The 23,409-nt window shown below is 39.7% G+C and overlaps 1 protein-coding gene across 1 annotated transcript; it reads right to left on the bottom strand.

Annotated features, from left to right (window-relative positions):
* Nucleotides 1-5,360: 5,360 nt before the first annotated feature.
* LOC101855214 (ATP synthase subunit beta, mitochondrial) lies at nucleotides 5,361-22,214 on the bottom strand. Its single transcript, XM_005107835.3, has 10 exons — nucleotides 22,056-22,214; nucleotides 20,225-20,404; nucleotides 16,329-16,503; nucleotides 16,034-16,155; nucleotides 12,089-12,273; nucleotides 11,107-11,265; nucleotides 9,842-9,964; nucleotides 8,645-8,857; nucleotides 7,850-8,051; nucleotides 5,361-5,809 (listed from the first exon to the last, which is right to left on the bottom strand). The coding sequence occupies exons 1-10, from the start codon at nucleotides 22,168-22,170 to the stop codon at nucleotides 5,712-5,714; spliced, it is 1,572 nt and encodes a 523-aa protein (XP_005107892.1). The 5' UTR covers nucleotides 22,171-22,214; the 3' UTR covers nucleotides 5,361-5,711.
* Between the last annotated feature and the right edge of the window lie 1,195 nt (nucleotides 22,215-23,409).

Here is a 23,409-nt window from a genome sequence, read left to right as displayed (position 1 = left end):
AATAATAATAAATAGCACTTGTATAGCGCATATCCCCTCTCGAAAGCAAGCTCTATGCGCTTTACACTATATAATATTATTACCCCAGCAGACCAACGAACACTGAGAAACATTCTCAGCTTCCCGGGAAGCATTATTATTATTATTATTTTAGTATTATTATTATTGTAGTCTCCCCCCACTAAGATCCCGGTCCTCGGAAGCAAGAAAAAATGCGGGATATTAGGCGGACGGGACCTTAGCCAACCCACAAAGGGAAGAATCTACCAATATTCAACTATTATTAGTACTATAAGTAAGGCGACGTAGGAAAACATTTACTTTGATACGGGCACATTCTGAACCAGCGCTGTAGTCTTTGCAGATTTGCAAAGTTTTGTTTGGTAAGTTTGGTAAGTGTTTTACGGCGCTCGCAACTGCATTAGGTCATATGAGCGCGCGGGACACATTAAACATTTTCAGTTGGTAGGACATTTAGAATTTTGCCTGGGTGGCGGCTGAAGCTTACTCTACTAATATGGATTTTGGACCACCAACTTGCACGCGGGACCTCCGAGATGTTTCGCCCCTATATCCGGGATGGCTGGTATTAGATCTTACCTATCATTACCATAAGAATAATAAGATCAGAGGTGTGGCTGAATGAAAGACAGCAATAAAATTAGTAATAAGGAGCCAAGGAGTAGCAGTAGAAAGGCCACAGAAACAGCCAGGACCCCAGAGGAGTCACTGATGTCAATAGCGTAAAATTATGTATATTATCTGTCCCAGCGATTTTATGCATCCCGCATAATTTAGCAAAATTTGATCATTTTTTGGGGGGCATAGCTCTAATTTCTGAATACTTTCCTTTGTCATTCTTTGTTAAAATTAACAGAATCGCATAATTTCACATTTTTGGGCTCAGTTTGCATAATTTCAGAATTTTTATTGCATAAAACGACGGGGACAGACGTAATTATTATGTACAGATTTTGTTGACACCAAAGGGAGAGCGCGCCTTTAGAAATGCCGAGGAACACCCGTGAATGTACGGTACGATGCCCATGTTAACCCTTAACGGGAAATAGTACATGAAATAATGATATTGTCAAGCGTTTTGAAAAATTACCAGGAACAATAGACTTGTTCGTTGTAGCTATCCCTGTGGCATCTAGAAGTAAATGTATATTCTTGCAATGCTAATTCACATGTATATTTGTACGAATTGAATAACTGATTAACTAAAATGATAGGCCTTCCATTGTTGCTCAGAAGTTACAGTACATTTCAGTATCAATGTCAATGTCAGAGATCGGAAAGATCATCCGGCAATTAAAATGATTGTGTAAGAATTGAGCTGTATCGATGAGGGCGTAAAAACAATAACATACCTATATATATAAATTTTAAAAAGAAGAGCTGTGGCCCAACACTGCTGCCAAATCTGGACAGTAAGATTCCGAAGAAGTAGCCTATGTCATTGGAAGGCAATGTACATGTAGTTGCTGGATCATTTTAAAAAAATATTTTGTTTTTGTTTGGTGAGTTGCCCTACTACACTGCAGAGTCTCAACAAACTCGAATGCCCAGGGGTAGCTGGAGGGAGATTCTGTGTGAGCCTGAGCTGCATGAGGTATTTTAAATTTTAATTTAACTGATCTGATCTTCCCTATATCTTATTTAATACAGATGTAGCTGTTCAGGACAGGAACAGCTCTTCATAATATTATAAATGTACACATTGGCTTCTCTTACTCTTACCTATTCCTTGCTGTCACAGACCTGACTGACAGCGCCTCATCTTACATTGACACATTGCTTATGGTACAAACACAGTGGATCGTCCTTTCCTCCCCTTTCGCCTCCTCAAAAATATGTTTAGTTTTAGCAAGAGTTTTAGTTTAAGGGCACTTGCAACACAATAAGGTCATATGTAAGTGCCGGAGATTAGGAGTTAGTTATTAGAGGTGTTACAAGAGAGTAACAAACATAAAAAAGAAAAAGGGGAGATAAGGACGATAGGTGTTTGATAGGAAAGAAGAAGCAAACCACACCAGAGCACCCGCTAACCACTCACCAAAAATATGAGGGGAAAGGGAAGCGAATGGGTTGGGACATGGGACATTACGCGACAGAGTTGACTCGCCTTCCTTCACTCTTTTTGTCAGCTTTGAAGTTGATGTTCTTGTACTGGTTGAAATGAAGACGTCAAAATTACCAGTACATCCAACTTCTTATGCAACTTTTCCCCCATTCAGCAGTTACATAATTTTTCTGTTGCAATAGTACCAGTCTGTCTTGTCATATAGGGATGGTCTTTTTTTCTACAGATGTGAGCAACATTTATTGGTCAATAATTTCTAATTCAGTTCTCATCAGTCAAGGTACAACATTAAAATGATGAAACAACACATAACGACTCTAGAATGTATACAGTGGAACAAGCGAAGCGCCCGCATCAAACAACATTAGGCCTGCTACATTGTAGTTAGAAGGTACACCGTGGGATCAGCGAGGCGAATGAAGGCAAACAAAATTTAAGGGTAGACCTTTGTTGACGATCCCTCTTTTTTGTGCAGTATATGGGGGAGTGAAGCGAAAGGGACGACAGGCGATACCCCTGTAGCGTGCGCAACACACACATTTGTTCTTGGTTAAAAACAACATTCGCCAAAAAAAGGAAGGCGAGGCGGATAACCCCCAAAAAGGTGGGGAAGGCGAATTCACTTATTGCACACTAAGCTACATTTGGCATGAAGTGAAGGAGTAGTAAGCGAGACTCACACTCACATTGGATTTGTTTTTTTGTACCATGATTTATGAAAAGTCATGGTGGAGAGGAGCTAACATTATCACAGACACATTGCCAGCTTGAAAGCTCTGGGAAGGTGGGCACAATTCTCTCAAAAACCGACCAAGGTTGGGCAGCACTAATAATAATACTACAACTACAAGTACTATGAATGCTTAATTTTTATGCTAGGGACCATAAAATATCGCCCTGCTTGCCTCAATAAATTAAGATCATGAGTTTGAGACCCCTGCATTATATGATACAAAGACATGGAAGTGAAGACCACTATTACTTGGATTTTGAAGGAGGAGCAGCATGCTCAGTGGGGAAGACGATTTTAATTTTAGTAACTTTTACAACACATCTCTATATTTGTGAAAGTTCGTCACTTTGGCCGCCTAAAACTTTCAAATTTGACCAAATTAATGGTGATTCAGAATCATTCAAAGTTAAAGGGTGCACAGTTTTATTGAGGAGCCTGAAGTCACTGTAGTTTAATTTTCCGTTTTTCATTAGTTTCGTTTAGATCTAATGTTGGGAAAGTCCGTCTTCTAAGACGCCATTGTAAACAATTTTAGTAAGGCTTTCTTTCACTAGCCGTGCGCACTGATTCCACACCTTTGAAATTCTGGAGTGTACAACCTCGAAAGCGGAATAGAGAATCAATCTATACATCTATTATATATTTGGCAACTTAGAAACACATGTGTCACTTTTCTCTCAAGAGTAAAAATATAGTAGGTCAATGACTTTCAGTTGCTGTTAATGCACTGATCATTCTTTTCATCGAAAGGGGGCCCAGATAAGTGTAGTATAAGTGCCAAAGATAAGAGGTGCTACAAGAGAGCAACATACAGAGAAAAGGACAGAATGTGATAGGTCTTTGATTGGAAAGACGGAAGAAACCACGCCAGAACATCCAGCAGCCACCCACAGGAAAAGTAAAAAAGAAAGGAAACAACATGTTACAGTTACAATAATAGTAATAATATCATATTAGCCAACACCAAGGCATAGATCTGATATTCAACATATATACCAGTATCAGAGTTGCTGCACCTCCGACAGGCTTTAAGGTAAGGCCTACTTCCCGATCCCCCCCCCCCTCCAATCTATTAGTTTTTTAAAAGTTTTAGTAGAGGTTTTATGGCGTTCGCAATTTAACTCCACAAGGTCATATGAGCGCCAGAAGATTAGAGGTGTTACAAGTGAGTAATAAACATAAAAAAGAAGGGGAGATAACTTGGATGATAATGTTTCATAGGAAAGAAGCAAGAAAACCACACCAGAGCACCCGCCAACCTATATTTGTTGGTGGAGAGAAATATGTGGCTGGGCACAAGAAGCACACCATCGATGCTGTTCGTTGCGAGTCTTGATTCCAGAGTGAGGTTTTTTTTAAAAATCAAGAACCAAGTACCCCCACCCGTCTGTTGGGAAATTTGTATCTTCATTCTCCGAGCTTGGTGTTGATGAGGGCAAAAACATTCACAATTGATGCAACTAAAACATAAAAAAAGCCCAGGTGGAGGAAAGTATGTGTAGGATGGACTAATGATGGAGCCAATGTTATCCAAGAATTATGTGTCACGACAGTGGAATCGGGTGCTCCTCAATTTCTGGGTATATGAACTTATATATGGGTGTCATCTAAAAGCTTGTTCATTTGCCTTGCTTTCGATGAGAAAAATATCCATTTACCTGATTGCGATTGACAGAGGTGAGGTCGCCTGGTTTCAGAAGTAAAATTAGTGAGAAAATGGCCGCCAAAATTCGGTAACTTCAATAGATTGCGAGTCCTTGAAAAATGAAAATGAATTTTTTAAAACGGTGTTTAGCCCCCCCCCCCCCAAGCCCGAAGATTTAGAAAAAAATAACTTTCACTTCGATTTCATTATTTTGACGAGCGCCCGATTTCACCACAGTGCCTCACATATGACTATGATCTTACTTTATCCTTCCCTTTGTATCGTTAGATCTTGAGGGGAGGAATAATTTTTCGGTCAAGAGCTAGGTGGGTGGCTTCTGTTTATAACACATTTATCACAGCCATGCTTTGCGTGGTTTGCCCCTTCCCTTGTAAGATTGTACAGCCAGTTGATTTGACATGGCCGAACCACTGGGTTCTTTGATGTTCTACATGTTCCACAACTGGTTTCATCCCTATTAAATGTTGAAGTTTCATTCCTTATGCAGTCTTTCCTAGTAAAGTTGATTAATTTTCTTAGGCATTTCATCTTGCAGGCAATGATCTTCCTTTTTTGTGCCATGTCTGGCATTGGTTAGCCAGTATTGGAAGGAATATGCCTTTAGTAAGTTGACTTTTTAAAATTTCCATTGATAGGTGTTTATGTGTTCATTAGACAAACTCAGCTGCTGAGAGACTGGCCTCACACAACTGAAGTGGTAAGGATTACAATGCTAAAGACTACACAGACAAGAAAAGAAGAATCATGACTTGTCATCGATATGGCTGTATCAACTGACCACATCTTGGAACTGGATGCACGAAAAGAACCAAAACCCCAACACACAGTGCCCAAGATAAAAACAATGCACGAGGAATAGAAGAAATTTTAAAAAATGTTATTGGTAAAGAATTTATTCTGAACAATTTCACCCACATAGTCATTCAGTCAACCAAGAGATGAAATCATAACTGGCTGTCTGTCACAGTTTGCTGGAACTACAAGAACATCCAACTCAGATACAATGTCTTTTTTTTTGTGTGTTAACTATCAAAGAACAAACTCCCCCCCTCAAACCCACACACTTTCGTTTGGACCACACATCTTGCCATATCACAAATTAAACAGACACTGAAAGAACAGGGAAAAATTTCCTAGCTGTTGCTCAGGCCCAATCATCATGCACACTCCATACTAACAAAACACACAAATGATTCTAGGCAGGTCTACAGTTGGGTACAAAATGCTCATGACTGCTCCTCAGCTAGCCTTGCAGCCTTCTCTACGACCTCCTCAATGCTTCCAACCATGTAGAAGGCGACCTCTGGCAAATGATCCAGCTCACCTGAAAGAATGACACAACAGAAATATAATCAGGCATAAAAAAAAAAAGGAAGAAAAAGCATTAACATGAAGAAGAAAGAGAAGGACATTTTTTTTGCCATTGATTTACGACTCACATTGGGAGAATGCCAGGTGTTTTGGCACCTATTTAACCCCATCCGTACGTTGTGTTTAGCTATTGCATCCACACAATGTGGGGAACTCTGTGCCGCCACTTTCAAAGAGGAAATTTACTAATTAATCTGATCCGTACGCCTTGCATAGCAGTCTGTCAAAATGATTTTTTGAGAAATACAAAGTTTCAAAGAGATGTTCGTACAAGAAGTAATCTAAAATGTGAATAATACAACCTCCGGGGGTACAAAATGACTCCAGGGTGTACGGATAGGGTAACCACCCCCCCCCCCCCCCCCCCCCAAACCCACTGATATTATTTATCCCCTATTAAAAAAGACTTGGCCCGCAAAAAGGCAACAAATCATACTGCCCAACTAAAAAGAAATATGCTTGAATTGCTCAGTCCAAGGAAGGAACCCTCAGTAAAGATCAGGGGGTACACACATTTTTCATCACAGCAATTCTCATTTATGTATAACAGGACAGAATGAACAAAATGACAACAATATAAGACTACTCTCACCATTGAATAAGAATTTAGAGACCAAGCTCATGTCACCAGCTCTGTTGTACTTTTCTCCAACACCTTTCTAGTTTTATTTCACCAAACATTATGCTCCCCCCCACCAGGGACGTGTTACAGGCTGAAGTGTAATTAGGCCATTCCCAAGGGTGTGTGTGTGTGTGTGTGTGTGTGTGTTTGTGTGTAGTAGTAGTAACATGTTCTTTTGCACAGTAGACTTGTAAATGGGCTGATTTATCAATGTCAAGCTTATACTGTGCTGGATAAAACGAGGTGCCTCGAAAGTCGAAGCAGACCTTGTGCTGTTGAGGCTAGAGAGGTGAGCAGAGTAAGCCTGATTCCCTGTAAGGACTTCTGTTGACATCCACCCCTTGGTGCTCATATGACCTAATGCAGTTGCGAGCGCCATAAAACCTCTACTAAAACTTTAAAGTACCCTGTTCCGCCATTTTCAAAGAGGAAATGTACTCGTTAATCCGATCCGTACGCATTGCATAGCAGTCTGTTAGAATGATTTTTCGAGAAATACTGAAAGTGTCAAAGAGATCTTCGTACTAGAAGTATTCTAAAATGTGAAGAATACAACCCTGGGGGTACAAAATGACCCCAGGGTGTACGGATAGGGTAAAAAAACAACAACACTGATATTATTCATTACCCATTAAAAAGACTTAGCATGCAAAAAGGCAACAACTAAAAAGAAATATGCTTGAATTGCTCAGTCCAAGGAAGGAACCCTCAGTAAAGATCAGGGGGTACACACATTTTTCATCACAGCAATTCTCTCATTTACGTAGGTACAACAGGACAGAACGAACAAAATGACAACAATATAAGACTACTCTCATCATTGAATAAGAATTTAGAGACCAAGCTCATGTCACCAGCTCTGTTGTACTTTTCTCCAACACCTTTCTAGTTTTATTTCACCAAACATTATGCTCCCCCCACAAGGGCAGTGTTACTGATTGAAGTGTCTTTAGGCCATTCCCAAAGGGGGGATAGTAAAATGTTCTTATGCACAGTAAAATTGTAAATGGGCTGATTTATCAATGTCATGCTCATACTGTGCTGGAACAACATAGGGGGGGGGGGGGGGGGGCTGCTGCTTTTTGATTCCTCATCCTATCGTCATTTTTCATCTACTTCTTTTGTATTTTGTCACTCTCTTGTGAACTGCTATTTACGAGGTGCCTTATCAGTTGAAGCAGACCTTGCGCTGTTGAGGCAAGAGAGGTGAGCAGAGTAAGCTTGATTCCCTGTAACAACTTTTCTGTTGACATCCACACCTTGGAGCTCATATGACCTTATGCAGCAGCGAGCGCCGTAAAACCCCTACTACAACTTTTAAAAAACCCACAATGCTGAACTCATATGCAAGTAAAACATTCAAATACACACCGGCGATAAGCATCTTGAAACCCTTGATGGTCTCCTTCAGGGGCACGTATTTGCCCTCAGAGCCAGTGAAAACCTCAGCCACCTGGAAGGGCTGGGAGAGGAACTTCATCATCTTACGAGCACGTGCAACAGTCAGCTTGTCTTCTTCTGACAACTCGTCCATACCCAGGATGGCAATGATGTCCTGCAGGGACTTGTAATCCTAAGAAAAATGATTCATGTATATTACTTAAAAGTAAAAGGGGGAGAACAAGACTGGGGAACAGATTAGTCATTTCAGACGAGAACTGTCCTGACACATGCCCTGAATTCTTAGAACAAGGGAAATAATCACCAAAAAATCTGAGCTTCCAGCAGCCGATTTTACTTTTCGAGGATTTTCTGGTACAGGGTCAACCTAAATCCACAACAATATTTACAAATAAAGAAGTTTGATTAAAAAAATAAAGCTTTCTTTTCTGGCAGGCCCAAGATCTATTGAACCACATTTCTTTCTCATTGTTTATATTTCATCATTTTACTCAAGTGGTACCTACAGAAAAGAAATTATTATTGCCTATCTTTGGCAGTGACACGATCTGAAAGGGGACCATTTAAGCGACCGAAACATCATTTATTGACTCTTCAACTTACAAGGGATAGGTTCTGTTGCACCAGGTAATTTACTTTAAAGCCAGAATAAAACACGCCAACCCCAAAATTTAAGCTGCCGGATATAATAACTTTTTCCATGTCACGAAGCTACTTGAACAATCAAAATGATCCCTTATTACTATGATAAAAATAATGGATTACCTGGAGGATTTTCTGCACAGCTCTGGCAGTAGCATAGTGCTCATCTCCGACGACGTTGGGGTCAAGGATACGGGAGTTGGAATCCAGAGGATCCACAGCGGGGTAAATACCCAACTCAGCAATACCACGAGACAGTACAGTGGTGGCGTCAAGATGGGCAAATGTGGTGGCAGGGGCAGGATCAGTCAAGTCATCAGCAGGGACGAAAATGGCCTGTGAGGTACCAAGAAATGATTTCATGCATACGTTTCTTTTTATCACACTCACGCGTATAAGTATATTTTCTAATTTTAAAAAATTGCTCAGTCCAAGGAAGGTACCCTCATAGAACATCAGGGTTCCACAAATTTTTCATCATAGCAATTCTGTCATTTTGGCATACCCCAAACGTGCACACATCATTCATTAGTCACTAGCTTTTAACACTAGTTAACACCCACTGACTGAAATGTCTTTAGGCCACTAACATGTTCTTATGCATAGTAGAATTGTGAACGGGCTGATTCATCAATATCATGCTCATAACCGTGCCTGAACTGCAACAGGGAATTGCTGCCTTTTCTTTCCCGATCCTTACTACCGTCATTTTCCCTCATCTTCTTTGTCCATCTCGGAGTGCCTTGACAGTCGAAGCAGAATTTGTGCTGTTGAGTTGAAGCTAGAGAGGTGAGCAGAGTAAGCCTGATTCCCTGTTGACATACACCCCTTGGCGCTCATATAACCATATGCAGAAGCGAGCGCCGTAAAAAGTCTACTAAAATTAAAAAAGACTAGTTAACAGTACAAAAGAACAGAGCAATTAGCTAGAATCTTTGAATTTTCGTAAACAAGAAAACATATCTATTATGTACTTCTGGCCTGCGGATTTCCTCGAAGTCAGAGTGACAGCAAAAATTATCAGTATCACAATAGTTGAGATATGAACGCATTTTTTTTTGCCCAGATATGTTGCAAGAATAAGAATAGAATCAGATTTTACTATTCTTTCTCTGGTACTGAAGACTGCAAATAGCATCAGCAGTGGAGTGAATGCATGGCTACAGTCCAACTAACTAAAGTAAGCACCACGTTTACTTGAATAACTTTAGTAGAACACCATGACCTTTGTCAAAGCTCTTTTCTCTGAATGACTATACTTTACACAAACCAATAAAAATCAATATGTTGGTAGGAAAAAACAAAGAGACCAAAACAAACCTGTACAGATGTGATGGACCCTTTCTTGGTGGTGGTAATTCTTTCCTGCATACTACCCATGTCAGTGGCCAGAGTGGGCTGGTAACCCACAGCAGATGGGATACGACCCAGCAGGGCAGACACCTGAAAGGATGAAGACAATTGTCAGGAAAGAGTAGCTTATTGATTACTAACACACACATAAAATAAAAACCCTTAAAAAAGTTGAGGAACATGATTTTTTTTCTCTTCTAATGCTCTGTGATTGACATTTAAGCCCGCCATAAACTTTGTTATTATTGAAAATATATATGCAAGCATTTTCATCTTTAAAAGTGTTTCGAGCAGCAACACGTATGTATTGCTAACCAAAATTAATAAAGATTTTCAAATACAGTTGTACTATCAAACAGAAGTTTATGATTATAAAGGAAAAAAAAGAAAAAAAAAAATCAACACAAAAATGTGAGAAGCTGTATGCCCATTTCCATCTTCATAAGAAAAATCATCCGGAAGATGCCCAAAATAGTAGCATAGGCGCGGCTTTATTTTTTCCAAACAAACTATTTAGCTACCGTGAGGAGTAAACCAGTAGTTTTCAAGTTTTCATATTGTCACTCTTTCCCATATATTATATGCACTTCTCTAGTTCTTTCTCTAGGTGTAAAAACAAAACAAGATCTAGGCATTCCCTCCCACATCCCTTTGTCTTTTACCTGTGTAGGACAGCAGGCTCTCAACCCTGCAACTACATCTACAAGAACTAGAGCTATTTGTTTCTTTGCCACAAGCTTTAGATTGATTAGGGTCAGTTGTTAAAATTATAATTTTGATTGAGATCAGATGATGAAGCATCCTTATCTTCAATGTCTATCAAAGAAAGAAACAGCTGGGTGGGTTTTGCACCTTTTGCTTCTACTTCCACAATCAGCTTGGTGTTCTTTCCCTTTCTTTTTTGTGTTTGTTTACATCCCCAGAGTTTTGAAAGGTTATAACAAAACAAAACTATAAACTGATTTCAAATACCTATTTTTTTAAAACAAGCTTAATTCTTCATTTCAAACTTTCCTTGACAAGTTGGAATGGGATCAGATACAAACCATTCTTTGCTACATATGATTCTGCAATGTCACAAATGCACCATCTAGATAGTACATGTGCTGACTTCAAAGAGAAAAAAAAACCCCAAACACACAAGACACCCCCCCCCCCATGTTGTATCGATCCAGGTTGTTGTTGTTATCGATCCAGGCACCCATGTTGTAAAAACCAAGCATTATTCTCACCTCAGAACCAGCCTGTGTGAATCTGAAAATGTTGTCAATAAAGAGAAGCACGTCCTGGCCTTCCTGGTCACGGAAATGCTCAGCCACGGTCAGACCACTGAGAGCGACACGAGCACGGGCGCCTGGGGGCTCATTCATTTGACCGTACACAAGGGACACCTGTTGACATAAAGATTACAATATTTGTGTGGGTCAAAAATGCAAAATTCAATCAAACCAAATTAAAACATCTACGTCCACACCAAAATGTTTGCTCAGTCCAAGGAAGGTACCCTCACAGATCATCAGGAGTTCCACAAATGTTTCATCATAACAACACATGGCGGGGAACACTTCAGTTAACAAAAGTACACACTTAAAAGAAGCAGTCTTTCTTTGTAAGGAACAAGTCTCGAGAAACTAAGTTCAATCCAAAGGAAAACAAAACAAAAAAACATCAGACAAAAGACTATACCAGTGCCTGAAACTAATGTTCCTTGGCACATTCAAATGGTAAACGAAGATAAACAAATGCAGAAAGAAGTAAATATAAACATAAAGCACCAGGATTTACAAAGCCTTTTGACACATAATCATCACAGACAATCCCGTGCCACACCTAATCACATACAAGAAACTTGAAACACTGAAAAAGTGCCCCCCCCCCATTTGAAAAAAGAAATAAAAGATCTACACAGAAGACCTAAAGAATTGTTTTTTTTACTAAAAAGAAAAACCAAACCAATGCACAAGCACATTAGTCAAATTTAAAGAGTAAATTCCACGGTTGCTCAGTCCAAGGAAGGTACCCTCATAGACAATCAGGGGGTTCACAATTTATCATCACAGCAAGTCAGTGAAATTTACACGTTTCAACAAAATATTTAAAACAGAATTATGGCGTACATGAAACAGCCTCAAACACTAATAAGGCAAACCATTTCCAAAGTTGACAAATTGAAATTAAAAACTCAACCACCAAAGAACTACTCAATAATAATACCTTGGAAGTATCATCAGTCAAACTGATGACCTTGGAGGTAATCATCTCATGGTAGAGATCATTTCCTTCACGAGTCCTCTCACCCACACCAGCGAAGACAGAGTAACCACCGTGAGCCTTAGCCACGTTGTTGATCAACTCCATGATAAGTACAGTCTTTCCGACACCGGCACCGCCAAAGAGACCTGGAAAGTAATGACACAGATCAACCCCATGTCACCTGTACATCCCCACAAGAGCTTAGGGGAGAAAACGTGGGAAACTATAGGTTTATGCCCTTTGCAACACTGCTATAGTTATTTCAGAGGCTGGACCTCAAAATTCCGACAGGACCAACCAAAAAGGGAAAATTCATGTAAAAAGCCTTTATCAAGGGCATGATGCCAGAGTGAGCTGAGCCTGCACTCTCACATAATAATTATGAATCTGATAGCTTAATCACTACACTAGACTACTGACAGCACTGAACTCAGGGGTCAAAAGACTAAGATCATCTCACAGTGCAGTTGATTCTTTTATGCACATGGCCATTTCATCTTCAGAGAATGTAAAAGCACCCCTTGCTTGACAAGCAGCCACATGCCATTTTAGAAGATCCTCCGGACATTTAAATTGACTACAGCGGTTTCAGATATCAGTAAGAACTAATTTGGGATTTTGCTCACACGGTGCACGGCGGATAAAATACCGTCCAGACCGCTCACTTAGTTTTCCTTCCCCGGTTCCTCCCCGACCATCCTCACCACCCTGCCCGCCCCGCCCGACAGCCCAGCGCGTAGTCATAAATCACTTGTCAGAGGGGTTAATTGGGGTGACCGCAGCTCCACTCCTCCTGTGCCGGGGCAGTAGTAAATATGGCGTTTTAGTGCGAATTGAAAGCCTCTTAACTCTGAAACTATAAATGCTACAAGGCCGATTGAGATTTCATTGTAACGTGCTATGTTTGACCTGTAGGCCGGTATAACTTGTTTTCTTGTAAGTCCGATTATATCAGTTTTACAAGGGATTTAAGTAAGTCTGTGATTTTCAAACTGGCATCTTCAATGTTTAGAACTTTTTCAGTTTGGATTTAGATATTTCAATCCGGCCCCCAACGATTTAAACAGAAATTCATGTATCAACTGTGGTGACAATTTTCATTTACATGTGCAAGTTTCAAATGCACGAAGTTATTCTATGATTTTCTGTGATTTTTAAAAAATACCAACCCACCACTCTGAACATTCATCCTTGCTGTTTTTAGTTTTCTTGCCTCTACTACATCTGATTTTCGTTGTCATTTTTAACAATATTTTTGTCATGGAGTGCCACACTCAACATGGTCATATGGTGGGCATTGTGCTCAAACATCATCGCCTTCTTGAGGAGGCTGCAAATGATATAGATGTACAGCTGGCCCATCAATCTATGGAGAATTGCACGCCTGGAATAGGACAAAATGTGCATATCTACGGCAAAAAATGAAAGAGGGCTGGAAAAAAACGAGGAGGACATTCAATTGTTACAGGGCTGTCAGATTTTGTCGGATAATCCACGAGAAGCAGAGAGATTTGAGAGGAAGGGTTCTAGTGTACATGATCAGCTGTCAGAGTTAGAGTTTGAGGAGCTTATTCCAAGGTCAAGTCCTGCCTGCTCTGAATTTGATAACATCCTCAAACAACACAACACCACACCACAGGCCTACCACAGCCGTTCATTTATAGGAAACCACTGCCATAAATACATCAGCCCATGTGTACAGACAGCTAGCATCATTTTTAGCAAAAGGAACAGTTGCATGTACACGAAATCAAAGCATAATAGACACCGCATTAATTGTTCTGAGAGAGAAATTTGTTCACGTAAAAGACACCTTCAAAGATATCCACACAGTAATTGCACATGGAAAGCCAATCACTTTAGAGAGAATACCACTATTCAGTCATGCATCACACGATCTATGTCTTTATACAGAAACATATTTGGCAAATAAAAGGTCTGGAGTCGATAGTGCTGTAAAACACGTGCTACTCAATCAAAATCGATCAAAAGAAAAGGTCATCCCCAAACAACACATCCTTGAGAAACACTGCGTTCCTTGGATACAAAAATGTGGGTTTGGAATGGCCTTCCATTGTGAGCAAGGGGGTGAGCTCATTCATGCAACCGTGGCCTAAGAGACAAAGAAAAACACGTCAAAACAATCATGCAGTCACAACACGTCCAACCCACCCTGAGCTACTCTGTCGTGTGCACCACCCATCAAAAGACGAAAGCTTACAGCGAAAAAATGAGATAATTCCTCCAGTCCAGCAATATTGTGTTCTTTTTGTATTTTGTGTTTAGGTTGTGTTTTCATAAGTGTATCGGCAAGAAAAGATCTGTCCTGTAGTTACATGTATCGTGGATATCGCTATGAAAAAACAAGGTCGCAAAGCAAGAGTATTGCAAAAATCAACTTCAAACCTGAATAATTACGGATCCAGAAACTTCGTGCATATGCCCCTTTGTCAGTACAAATTTCATTATGTTTTCAGTCCTGTGTGCAAATTTGATTGAATTCGTTGGGGGCAATCATATTTAAATCGATGTTTATAATTGATTACCCATGACACATTTATCAAATTAAGTCCCCTTTTTGAGAACTTCACAGCGTTTAAGTGTAATGTACCATGTTCTTCCGATTTCTTCATTTTCTTCCTTAATATGTTGAATATTTACGTGGTCTTTATTAAAATATTCATCTTACATTAGCTTTGGCTCACTGTGCTGGTAAACTTTGCAAAAAATACAAGAGCGCTGCCGGTGTTCGGCTGATTAGGGAAATCCCCGGCGGCGCAGGTAAATGACCCCGTGACCTGGGGAAGCGCGGGCTTGCTTGCCTCGCGCCAGCCGAAACTAAATGGGCGCTCTATAACGGCTGTGGGTGACCCAAAATCCACATTCTTTTCAAGTTCAGAACAAAGTGGTTCTTTAACTCTTGTCCTGTGTCTGTGCTGAGATGCGAATCTTATCAGCAACCGATTACGTTGGACGTTCCGGGCAGGCCGCTGGGGTCAACCAGTAAGTACTGCGCGCGCCGGGAAATGTGTGTTTTAGCCATGAATACAGCGGGAGTTTAACCGACGATGAAAATAACGCTCTATCTTTCATAGCTTTATATTTATAAAGTGTTACAACAAACACATGAATACCCCCCCCCCCCCTCTCACAAGCTGATAAGACACGAGTAGTTACGCCCATTTGAATAACCTTTCTGGACACTCTTCTTGTTATGAAAGACCTGAGGCTCGAAAGGGGATAATATATGTCAATTTCTGAATGTTTAGCACTCAAATTGTTCTTTGTATCTGCACAATGGTATTCAAAACTATCAAAACAAGCCTATTTTTCATCAGGTAGTATCATTTCATACAAAATCAAGCTCATTTGAAAAATTTTGTTTGAAAAATGGAAGTCAAGTTTCCTGACTATCCTTTCATGCTCCTCATGTCTAAGCAGGTCAATTTCTTCTATAATTTCATTGGACAAACATCTATAGCTATCAACTTAGCGTGTTTTGAATGACACGTATGCCTCGACTAAGAACCAACGCAGGCGGTTCTAGAAGGCCACAAACGCACACAAACTCAAGCACACGCACTTGACCTGCGTGAAAGGGGATCTGACCCGGGACCCGAATTTCATGTAAAATGATGCGCGTGCGCTGAGCCAAGGGCTACACTGATTCGGGACCAGAACGTAGGCGAGGTGCCGAAATACTTATCGGGCGACATAAACCTGTCCCCCCGCAGGACAAGGGTTAACATGCAAAATCTCCCCACCGGACCTTGGAAAATTTTCAGGTCTAATCTGAGCGGACTTAAGTGTTCAATCCCAACACAGAGGACAAGGGGAGTAGAAAACAAAATTATCATTTATCACCCAATAAAAATGGCCAAAAAATTATCCTACAACGGTACTTACCAATTTTTCCTCCCTTAGCATAGGGAGCCAACAGATCCACAACCTTGATGCCAGTCTCAAGAATTTCTTGCTGGACACTCATGTCAGCAAACTCTGGAGCCTCTTGGTGAATGGCAGCATAGCTGGACAAAAAAAGTAAGAAAATATCATCTTAAGGACATGACAACAGGTGGCCTAACCTATACAGTAAAGTGAAATCATTTGGCATGTCACCTAATCTTTAAACAGCTTTTTTTTTTTAGAGCAACTAGCTTTTTGACAAAAGCAGGAAGACATTCCTGAGACGAACACTTACTGCTCAGTGTCAATTGGGCCCCTCTCATCAATAGGCTCGCCAATGACGTTGATGATTCTGCCAAGGGTCTTGGGGCCGACAGGGATCCTGATGGGAGTGCCAGTATCAACACAGGGCTCACCACGAATGAGTCCCTCAGTACCATCCATAGCAATTGTTCGGACAGTGTTCTCTCCTGTGAAAAAAAAAATAATTAAAAAATCATGCTATGTACCAGTTCAGTTCACAACAATGAAAACATGACATGACAAGCATAATGTTTGCCCCCATTGCTTTTAGCCAAACCTCGTTATAACGCCATCCTTCAGACAAGCATAAAGTTGGAGGTTTAATGGGGTTCCTGTTAAATAATGGCAACTGCCCAATGTCAAGAAGAATGATTTTGCTGTGTGATCGGAGTTTGAAAAGAATCTTTTTGTAGGTAATTCATTGTATTTAGAGATGAGCCTCCTGTGTGCATAGTGTCAGAGAACAAATTCAAACGCAGCTGAACTTTATGCTAAGCTAATTCAAATTAAAAGTTTCTGCAGATTTAAGAAGCTCGGCTTCATATGCGTTACTATTTGATGCCTGTAAATCCCCAGGCTGCCTCAGACTTCGTAGATGAGTTAGAGTCCTTACAAAATAAAAACTCCATGGGCGCCTCCAAGCCCTGCCTGATGTTACTGGTTGACATCTGATGACACCAGACATTTTACTGGCAGAAAGAGGTGGTGCAGGAGACCTAGCAGCCAACGAGTGGGTGCCATATTGATGCTGTATGCATTGTCTGCCTCTGGTGGCCAATTCACAATAGCTTAATCAAGACACTAGGCGGATGGCAGTGTAAAAGCGCAAATACTATGTCCGGATAGGCGTTCCTTTTTGAACACTGATAAAACCTGGCGATAAGTTGGGTTGGCAGTAAAACAAGGTTAAACTGTATATCTCTTCAGAAAAGGAATGACCTCAATCAAACTTAAGGCAAGTGTCTAAAAATTATTATGCAATGTTACAAACTGAAGCAGAAAGTAAATGTGTGGCCGTCTGGGATAACCCGTCGGAAGTCGCTGGCTCTAGTCTTGAGCTATGTGCTTCCAAAGTCAAATTTCATCATTTTGGTCGAATTTGAGATATTATCATGATTGGTTTCTTCATTCATTTATCTTTCATTTTCTTTTAATCTTATTCTTTAAATCAGTTTAGAAATGTATTTTCAAAGTGTAATTTGAAGTCCCCCTAATTAAGGTTTTCAGCACCGATGAGGAAAAATAGCACCTGATTTTGTCTGTCAAACCCCCGATTCCATTACGCGATTTGAACACGCTCATAATGTAAAACTAGGTCGTGCCTCATACCAAAACAAAGGTCTTTCTTTCTACTTTTTAACTATGACGTTTGCGCATAAATACGTGACATGTACAAGTAGTGCGCATCCAATTTACACAGGTGACCTGTGGTATTCCGCATCTCGTTGAAAAGTCCGACATTCTGAGGCAAATACTGCCATCAAAAACCCGTTTTGCTCACTTTAATTGATGCAAAACTTATAACTTTATATTTAGAAAATGATAATTATATAGTTTATCTTAGTTTTATCAAGTTTATTCATAGACAAAGAAACTTCTCTCCCAACCGCGCGAGTTTTGTTTCACTCATCACACTTCATGCAGTTGATGAACGTTCAGGATGGCGAGCTCCGTGTTTAGCACCGATGATGAGATTGCAAAGCTTTTAAATTTAAATCGAGCCGATTCAGAAGCATACCATGAAGTTGTGGATTCATATTTTGGATCAAGAGATGACGATGAGGATGATTTATCAAGTGGTGATGAGGAATCTAATTCTGGTAAGTGGGAACTTAGATCTGGTTGTTGTTTCGATACAAACATGTTTGATGTCCACAGGCCTGGATCTCGTAAGTTAGGGTTACTCTCTGTTGAATTTCTGCTTTGTTGATTCAAATTTATAGGAAAAGTGAATAGAAATTATGTTTTTATTGTTTACAAATCCACATATCTAGATCTGCATCAGAATAGGCCTAGACCTAGACCTTGATCCAGATCTAAATCATAGATCTAGATCTAGATCTACCAAAACACCTGTACTGTAGGACTGTAGGCAGATCTGATCTAAGATCTAGATCTAGATCTAGTCTAGTTCTAGATCTAGTGTCTAGATCTAGCACTAAACTTTAGATTCCTTGTCTTCAGATGTTATACTCTATCTATTTAAATTAATTATTGGTTTGTATATTCATTTATCTTGTTTTGTTGATAAAATAGTCGAGCAGTCTCTTGTAAATCGGAGACTGTCGTTGCTCATCAATGATTCGATAACACGACACAACAGCAATAAAAACACTTCGCAATACATAAATGCACGCCGTCTTTGTTTTCAACAAGTAAGCTATAACTTATAACATAGATTCTATATTCATCACGTCAAGTGAAATTCAAATGATGCCAGGCAGAATGCACCACTGTAAGTGATTCAACCTCATAAATTCTTGTTTTAACTCTTCAACTAACCACTATGTTGTAATTAAATGCTTTGGAATGGTTTGCATGCAATTTTTGTGTTTTACTAACATCATTAACACATGGGGGGGGCTCAAATCTGAAGGCCAACTTTTAAGTGCTGTTTTCTCAAAAGTGACTTTTCGGAGGGTACCACACATAAAAGGCCATAACTTTTGATCTATTGAAGATAATCTAGTCAAATAAAAAGCAAAATGTTCAGAATTGAATGCATAATCCAAATATGTAAATAACTCAAAAGTGATAGAGTGACCCATGTGAAGGGTTTTCCTGGACAGCCACACAAATGTATAGTAAATACACACAAATTGAAATGTCAAGTGTATATTCACATCACTTACGTCACGATAAGCTGCAAAGATTGCAAATCAACATGTCTATTTCCCCATTTTAAGACTACATCCGACAGACCAAAGCTGGATCTTAGAAGGAAAATAAGATGTTCATATTTTATGCAAATCTAAATTAAAAAATTCCTCGAGGGCCCTGATTTTATCAGAGTACTTGGCAGGTACTATTTACTCTTAGCAGTTTCCATTTTTTGACTAAAAGAGTATGCACATATAGATTTAAATCCGCGCCAATATTCTGACCAAGCCAGGCATTGGCTACTTGTTAATTTCACCCCCTCTTCTGTTGCACTGATACCTGTACAGATTGCCACCATGAAATAGTTCTGGGTGATCTAAATTCAAGATCTCGGCTTGAAGCAAAAAGCACAGAAGACGAGAAGAGCACAATCCAAAATTTATGTAGACAGTTGAATATATTTCGTTCATAATCCATAACGGGAAAATTCCAATAGCAGTCTATAGTGAAAACAAAACACGGCAAGGGCAAGTGTCTTAGAATCAGGTGCGCATAAAGAATGAGTGATTTAGAAGGAAATTGTTTTTAAACAACCAGAAGTGCTATCTTAATTACAGGAACAGATGCTACAAACCTACATTTTGTGTTTTAGTTTTTACCTTGCACCCAGAATCAGATTATGATCAACTAGATCTAGATATATCACGAAATCTATTCTGCTATCCATGAGAAGATTTATAAGTCATATAAATACTCAGGTATATCCTTATGTTATGTCCTATCTAGTAATAAAGAGACAATGGAAAAAAGTAAAGCTTGTATCTGGCTCACAACATGATTTGAAAACCAAGCATATGTGGGCTTATGAGTAAAGAGCAAGATGTAGCTGGAATACTGAAGGTATGTGTTAATCATACTTCGAAAATTGAACAACAGGAACCAAAATGAAAATATGTGTTGAGCACATACCCCCACCCCCATCCCAAATAAGGCTTTAGTAATATTTGCATGTTTAAAACCAGACTTTAAAAAAAACATTGACAAAATGGCCAGATACAAATCACATACCCAAATGAGAAGCAACCTCCAGGATAAGCCTGGGTGACCTGTTCTGCACCTCCAAGGCATTGAGGATGGATGGGAGCTTGTCGTCAAACTGCACATCCACGACGGCTCCAATCACAGCAACAATCCTTCCTGCTGCTACCCCAGCTTGAGGTTTTGGGGCCTCTTTGGCATAATTCCTGTCTGTAAAAACAAAAACAAAATAATAATCCATTTGTCGCCATGACAAAATACTTCACTAATTTTCAATTGGTTACTTAGGACAAAAGGGGTGGGGGAACCCAGATTTCGGGGGTTTCCTTTGTTTGCCTTTAAAGAGAACACACTTGCAAATATAAATAAAATAAGTACAGTACGATGACCTTGGTTGAGGACAAAATTGAAACAACACAGATCCTTTTCAAAATTAATCTAGAAAATTTAAATAACACTTCAAACTATGTGCTTATTTATGACAAGAATTAGAATATCTAGGCCCTTTTTATTCATTTTAGCCTGACTTAGCATGGTGATGGTGACCTTCACTGAGGACACTCAGAACTCTTTAAAATACACCTTTTATTAACTAGCTACCATCATGATGCCATGCAGCTAGAAAATTAAATTTAAAATCTCAGCAAAGTAAAGGTCGACAGATTCAGGCCCTACAATTAAAAGCTTAACAGTAACTCTTCTACTTCTATGAAGTAGCCTACTATTAAGCCAAAAAGCAGTCTCAGCCTTGCCTTAGTAGATCTAATACTGACTGCTTGATCTTTCTAGATTCTAGATCTAATCTAATATTAATCCAGATCTAGATCTAGATCTAGATCTAGATCCATTTTCATTGGGAAACTGTATGTTCAGCTACACATCAAAAACTGGATAGACACTGATACAGAAGAATTGAATGAGGCGACTTGCTACTTGTTATTGTATGGTATGAGCCATCTCCTTCAATTTCAAATTTTAAATAATCGGAAGGACTTTCGTAACGAGCGACCACCCCATCAAACACAATAAAGAAGACGTCTAACCCTAACCTAAACCCTCAATTCTGCTCTGTCTCATAGTGGTCGCTCGTTACAAAAGTCCTCATTGTCAATTAAAAAACAAAACAAAAGACATCATTTCAAAACTAAAATGAGTTAAACCATTAAAATTAACTAAACGCATACTGAAAGATATTAACTTCATTTGATTCTAATCTAGATCTAGATCTAGTAAGTAGGCCTAGGTAAGTAACCAGGAGGAAGGTGCATGATAGCCTAGATATCTACTCTAAGACAAAAAGAGTCTAAGAATTCCAATGCCAATAGATCTGAAGTCTACACAGTACAGTTGCAAACTCTTGGCTGTGTTGGTATGTGGTCAATTTTTTGTTCACTTGTTCAACTGCAGCATGCAGGGGTGTAAAGCAGTATTCTCAACATTAGATCTAGATTCTAGATCTAGAGTTTATTAACGAATCATGGCTATCAACCAACTCCTCAAAATACCCAGCAGAATGAAAATCAGACGTTTGACCTCCAACTGTCCTGTGTGCTGAAAGTTAGAGAGCACACTACTGGACAGAATTCAGTTGAAACTCATTTTGGTAGTTTAAAATGTAAAGCGTCCAGAACGCAGCAGTGGTCTTCAAAAGCAGTCGCACTCAGTAATCAAAGGTAATGAAAATTCATTTTTCAACTGCTGGTGTCAGAACTTAGCCCATGATGCAGGCTTTCCTTGACATAATATCCAAAGAGAGAAAAATCGACTGGCTGTACTGCAGATCTCTAACTGAAAAGCAGTCTGCTACACAGGAAGAAAACGTAACATCCAAGGCATATTAAACAAAAAAGTGAATACTTACGGGTGGTGTACACAGCGGGCAAAAAGTTTGTAGCATTTTGTTGAGAAATTGGGGATGCAAAGGCAACTTTTGTTGCCCTAGCAAACCCAGTACATGCCTGCTTCAGTGCTTGCATGATGGCGACCCGGCGAAGGACGAAGCGACGGAGGTCACGTGACTACTGGGGGGTTTATGGGTAAAATTACGGTGTTCATAGTAATTACATAAGCCACATTATTTTCCAGAAGTCATGAACAATTTGTTTGATGGTGGTTTCCGAGTTTAACATGTCACACTGCAAAAATACAACTCAATATATTCTTCTTCTTGATTAAACATCAAAGAGATTAGCTCATTTTGTTCGTTCTTTGAAATGACCCCATCCCATGCTGAACAATGACAGTTACTGTTGCGTTCCAATCCCTTTGAATTTGAAACTTGCATGCACATAGTTTGCAGTTGCGAGTACTTTATGAAAAGCATGTACTTTCTGAAAATGCTTATTATATTATAATAATATCCATTTGAAGGAAACAGCACTATTTTCAATTGAGAATTTCAAGACAAATACCGAGTACCGAGATGGAGATGAGCGAAGTTTAGTCATAGCAGAGACAATGTACGTACTGTCTCTGGTCATAGTATCAGAATCTATCAATCACTTTAAAATAAGTGATGGATTTCACAAATCACAGATATTATATTTTTCTGCTTTCAAATTTGTTACTCTTTGAAATTCCTTTCTGGTTGCCTTGCCATACAACAGGGGATGATTTACCGCTTTTCTTCCCTTGTTGTATTGCCCAATAATATAATTTAATTATCGCGTTCGTTTTACGCAGTGGCTATTTTTACGGCGAGCCGTAAAGATAGCCTCCCAGGCTATTTTTACGGCGTGCCGTAAAGATAGCCTCCCAGTGAGTCCCAGGCTATTTTTACGGCGATCCTCGAAAAGCGACCCTACTCCGCCTCTCATGTACGCGACATGCCTCAATGTATTAGATCTAGGCCTATAGTAGGAGCCGTTCAAAATATAAACTTACACCTCAGAGGGGAAAGGGTGTCTTTGGCCTGTAAGAAAAGTGTAAGATTGGCCCTTGGGTGGGGGTGTTAACCAAATATGACACTTCTGTGAGATGAACGTTTTGCTCATGACTGGGAAGAAAAGGTAAAAGAAAAAGTTGATAAATGCCAGTGACCAGACCGAGATCTGCATGATGACTGCAGATCCCCGTTGTTGTTGTTTTTGTTTTGTTTTTTAGAGGAAAGGGGGGGGGGGGTGGTTGCAAATAATTTTGAAATTATGATGAAAATGCTGTCGGTGGATATCTAATTTCTTAATGTTTCTTTGTAGCTTTGCAACTGTTTTGTTGAT

This window comes from Aplysia californica, unplaced genomic scaffold (genome assembly GCF_000002075.1).
Source record: "Aplysia californica isolate F4 #8 unplaced genomic scaffold, AplCal3.0 scaffold00636, whole genome shotgun sequence".
NCBI lineage: Eukaryota > Metazoa > Mollusca > Gastropoda > Aplysiida > Aplysiidae > Aplysia > Aplysia californica.
This window is presented reverse-complemented; position numbering and strand designations above follow the sequence as displayed.

Coding starts and splice junctions, on each gene's coding strand:
- LOC101855214 (XM_005107835.3), bottom strand. CDS start 22,170: ATGCAAGCACTGAAGCAGGCATGTACTGGGTTTGCTAGGGCAACAAAA. Junction 16,504..20,224: donor GGAGGTTGCTTCTCATTTGG/GTATGTGATTTG, acceptor TTTTTTTCACAG/GAGAGAACACTGTCCGAACA. Junction 8,052..8,644: donor CTGTGCAGAAAATCCTCCAG/GTAATCCATTAT, acceptor CATTTTTCTTAG/GATTACAAGTCCCTGCAGGA.